At 38.8% G+C, this 4639-nt stretch overlaps 1 protein-coding gene across 1 annotated transcript; it reads right to left on the bottom strand.

The window, feature by feature from the left end:
* Positions 1-2621: 2621 nt before the first annotated feature.
* On the bottom strand, positions 2622-4070 carry LOC114435951 (uncharacterized). The gene is made up of 2 exons (XM_028405939.1): positions 3782-4070; positions 2622-3037 (listed from the first exon to the last, which is right to left on the bottom strand). The coding sequence occupies exons 1-2, from the start codon at positions 4068-4070 to the stop codon at positions 2622-2624; spliced, it is 705 nt and encodes a 234-aa protein (XP_028261740.1).
* Positions 4071-4639: the final 569 nt, after the last annotated feature.

The raw sequence follows: 4639 nt of genomic DNA, 5'->3' as shown, positions 1-4639 counted from the left end.
TATGCACTCAAATGCTAGCATATAAATCACCCTCAAATTAAAGAAATTACCATTTTCGATTATGAATATCGAATAAGTCAATTTGCAGATGACACACTAATATTTCTAAAAGCTAGGGTTAGGGTTAGGGTTAGCCCTAAAAATGTGAAATACCTCCTCTTCTACCTCTTCATCCATGTGCTGAGACAAATGTAGGTTCCATCCCTGTCAAGACTAAAGTAAAATATTTGGGTTTAATAATGTCTAAAGATAAAAATATGAGAGAACAATTGAACATTGAGGGGAAAATAGACAATATGAAAAAATCTCTTAACCATTGGCTCATTAGAGAACTGTCCATTCTTGGCAGAATCTTATTAACTAAAGCAGAAGGTTTTTCAATCTCTTTATGCCCCCCCCCCCCCCCCCCCCCCCCCCCCCCATGATTAAAAAGGTAAATTCAATCATCTTTAATTTCATATGGAAAAATAAGACACACTACCTTGAAAAATCAATCAAATCATTAATGGTTAAAGACTATAAACATGGTGGTTTAAAAGCTGCCGACTTTGAATCCATGATAGGTGTATTAAAGATAAACTGGATAAAAGCTTATTTGACACAACCAAATTCTATATGGTTCCACATACCAAAATATCTTTTCCAAAATGTTGGAGGTTTAGAATTCTTGTTAAGATGACTATGAAATAATTAAACTACCGATCAAACTTTCTGACTTCCATAAACAAATACTTCTCTTTAAACAAGAATGATATGATAAAAAGGTTCTGTATGTTGTTGACTTGATGGATGAAAATGGCAATCTGTTACAATTTAATTCATTTGCAGAAAGATTCAATTTAAAATGCTCTTATAGAGAATTTAATAAAATCAGTAGAGCCATTCCCCTTCCCTTAAAACACACGATTAAAAATATACTCACAAGTTCAAATGTGTCCGTTAATCTGCCTGATTTAAAAATCGGTGAACTACAAATTTATGAAAGAAAATGTAACAACAAAGTAATAGGAAGTGTGTTTAAAGAAAAACTTTTTCCATTATATCAAAAACAATGAAAATAAATATAACAGATAATGAAGTTTCATTAAAAAAATATTGTAGCCATCTTAAATGGCCAATTTCACCCAAAGTAAATGAAGTTTTATTCAAACTGATAAATGATATTTATCCTGCTGCTGAAACTATAAGAAAAAGGTTTAGCTTTGAAGTCAATCCATGTGTTTTTTGTAAGACAAATAATGAAACAATTGAACACCTTTTTTTCTCTTGTTCAGTCACAATGATGTTTTGGAAGGATGTTTACCGATGGTTAAATATTGGGATTAACAATGCTTCATTTAACATACATCAAGTGATGATTTATATGGAAGGTTTGTCAAAAAAATATCTAAGATGGTAAACATTATCTTTGTTATGGGAAAGTATCATATACACAAGAATAAGTGGAACAACAGCAAGCCTACCATTAACGGTTTTAAAAACGAAATTAAAAACTATATAACATCCCTAAAAGTACTAATAGAGGAAAATCAGTCAATTAATGACTTATATGAAACAATGTCTGAGTCTCTTGTCTTTTAATTTTACATTCCCTTATCCTTGTACATGCTTAAGCTTCATTGAAATGTCAACCCCTGTAACTACTATAATTTTTGTTTTATTTCTTTTTCTTCTTTTAACTTAGTTTTGTTATAGATTGTTGACCGTTATCATTTCTACTGTTTTGAATGCAAGCAATTTTTGTATTCCTCAAATGAGTTCTTTGTAAATTGAAATTTCATACATGTTTGAAACATGTTTAAATAAAGCAAAAAAAAAAGTTTTGTGTAGACCCTTCCCCCTTACATCCGCGTGATGACGACGAGCGTCCCCTGGTGCCCGGTGATTGGCTGAACATCACCTGTCATGAAGACTGCGCGACCAATCAGCGGGAGGGACCGGGAGCTTTAAATGAAGAAGCCGGCATTCCTTCAAAGTGGCTGTGTTGTACGCAGTCCGCCCGAGTGCTTACTATGTTTGTGTGCCTGTGATGCATGTGTTGTAACCAGTCGGACTCGTGGGTATGTAGCTATCGCTATGCTGAGCCTTCGTTCTGTTTTGTGTTATGCCTCTCGTTTTTGTTTAGCTTAGTGCTAGCCGAGGCGCTCATTTAGTTTCTGTTAACCCCATGCTCCCTGTTGTGTTTTTTTGTTTTCCGGTAACCGTCTGTTTTTGTTAATTGTTTTGCTTTATTTTAGTCCAAACATCTTGCCTAACCACTACCATCTCGTTTATGTTACTTCCCCTTTCCCTAGCAGAGCTGGGTCGTAACACTAATACAGAAATATAATAGTAGTCAGAATGTACAGGCAAAAATATGTTTATTTTATACACTAAAACTTTATAGGTGTATATTAAACACATCAATAGCCTGTGTCCTTTGGAGGATACAAGCCCTCTGCGACACAGCTAAAATGATCCCAACTGGGATTCATTGATACATCATTAAAGTGCATGTGTTTAGTTTCCCCTTGTGGCAGTAATAGTAATTGCAAGTGCTGCCTATCCACTTCTGAAGCAGATTAGCATTGGTGTGGGTTTTCCTCCTTAACAACACTGAAAGAGAGAGGTTAGCAGTGCACTTATATGTGTAGAGGGTGTGCCTGGTACAGCACCAGTAAAGGTTCACTCAGAGAGCCTCTGTTCAAACAGTACAGACTCTGTGTTAGTGCTTCATGGAGGACCAGACTCCCACTCTCATCTGTGTAGCGGAGCTGGAAGCCCACCATCTCCACAGGCTTCACAGCCAAAACGGGCGAGACATCGAACACATCATACCCAGACGAGGGCCGCTGCTCCAGGGTCAGCTGCCTCTCTTCCAGGGCTGGACTTTCTGTAAGGCCTCCCTGTGAGGCAGTGAGACTGTACAGGGTAACGGTTACGCTAAGGGGGCGCGGATGGAGGGTTTTCCTGAACAGAACCAGCTCCGCTCCCAGCATGGAAGGGTTCAAGGTGCTGACATTAAACCAGATCCACCCCTGAGGAGCATGGTGTGGACCTGAGAGATTCAGAGAATATGATATGATTAAAATTAACATTAAATTTTGCTTTGCAAGGTGAGAGCCTAAAACGTTCTGACAGATTAAGGATGTAGAATGTACCAATTCAAACAGGGCTGTGACAGGACGCAGACTTTATGTAAGAGCCTCTGTGGTTGAGAAATGAAGATTATGTGGGAGTGCCACAACTGCAGTTCCTTGATTGGCCACAGAGGCTCATAAACCGCCCTTGCATTAAGCAGAGTAATCTCCATCCCTGAGCTTTAAAACTGTACTCACTGAGCCAACTAAACAGCTAACATAGCTTGTACATAGTTAGCTTGTTAGCTGCTAAAGTAATCTATCGACACAGTTAATCTGGTGTGTTTAGCAAGCATTTTGTTAGCATTTTAGCATGTGGTTGCATACAGGACAGAGTCTTACTTTAGGAAATGAGTTAGCATTTTAGCGGTTCTGTTTTTTTTATCTCGAAGTCAAAGACAGAGTTTCATACCTCCCTTGTGATTGTTTACATTTTGATGTGTCTTAGAACATGTGCTTATAGTCACACTTCATAGTCAAGGGAACCTATAGGATGCTAAACTTAGCATTAGCCTACAAAAATGTATCATTCCTGTTTCTCTGTGTTATTGTGGTAGTGGCTGGTCACTGATGAGTATGATGCTAAGCTATGCTAAGGTAACTAGAGGTCACTAAAGTAAACAACACAAAACATCACTTCATTGTTTATTTTGAATCCTTACCATCAGCACTCTTAAAGCTCTGCACTAGCATTCCATCTGATCTCCCACGGTCCTGCTCTTCCAGTGAGTCTAGATGCTGATAGATCCTCCTCATGTAAGGATGCACTTTGGCCTGATGGCTTGCTGACACTTTGTTGATGTGCAGCATTTCCAGAATAGCTTTGTTGAACTCCTGATTATCCTCTGCATCTCTTTGGTGGTTTTTCAGCAGCAAGCTTGTGACGGAACACACCAGGAGGAGAATCAGTGTCACGTCATAATAAAATCCTGAACGCACTGCTCTGATCATTGTGAGCTTGTGTTGTTTTTCAGCACTGCGTTCTACGGTTTTTTTTTCCTGATACCGAAGCTTTCAGCAGGCTGCCGTAACAGTCTGTGCAGGAACCACAGGGGCTGTCAGGACTTAGTGAAGCAGTGTGGTTCTGAAGCTGAGGAATGTTACTTCCCTTTGACAAGCACCATGGAGGGTAATGAGCCTCAGTGCTGCTCTGGGCTGATGCACTCTGAGCCAAATCAGAAAACAACACACTCAGTCTCAGTATGATGTGTCATAATGTCAATATATATTAAATAATCTTTTACTGAAACATAATAAAAGCAATAATTTGTGTAACCCATTGAAAACTGTTAGTTCCAGTCCATCTGCAGTAGCTGTGTTTGCCCTGCAGAGGGTAGTATTATGGTGCCGCAGATCAGGAAAGGCGAGGCTGGTGCTGAGAAGAAGTGAGGACGGTGTAGTAACTAGCTAACTGCTGCAATTACAAACTACAATCAAACAGCATAAGATAAAACTACTATAGATGGTTTTCTACTTGATGTCAACAGTTTAAAAACGGGTCTCAAGCTCAGACAGTTGCA

The sequence above is a fragment of the Parambassis ranga genome, chromosome 5, assembly GCF_900634625.1.
Source record: "Parambassis ranga chromosome 5, fParRan2.1, whole genome shotgun sequence".
Classification (NCBI taxonomy): domain Eukaryota; kingdom Metazoa; phylum Chordata; class Actinopteri; family Ambassidae; genus Parambassis; species Parambassis ranga.
Note: the sequence above shows the minus strand (reverse complement) of the source record. Positions and strands in the feature narration are given on the sequence as shown.

Excerpts from the sequence above, each read along its gene's own strand:
- LOC114435951 (XM_028405939.1), bottom strand. The coding sequence starts at position 4,070 with ATGATCAGAGCAGTGCGTTCAGGATTTTATTATGACGTGACACTGATT. Across the intron at positions 3,038-3,781 it reads GAGCTTTAAGAGTGCTGATG|GTCCACACCATGCTCCTCAG; the intron begins GTAAGGATTCAA and ends TGAATCTCTCAG.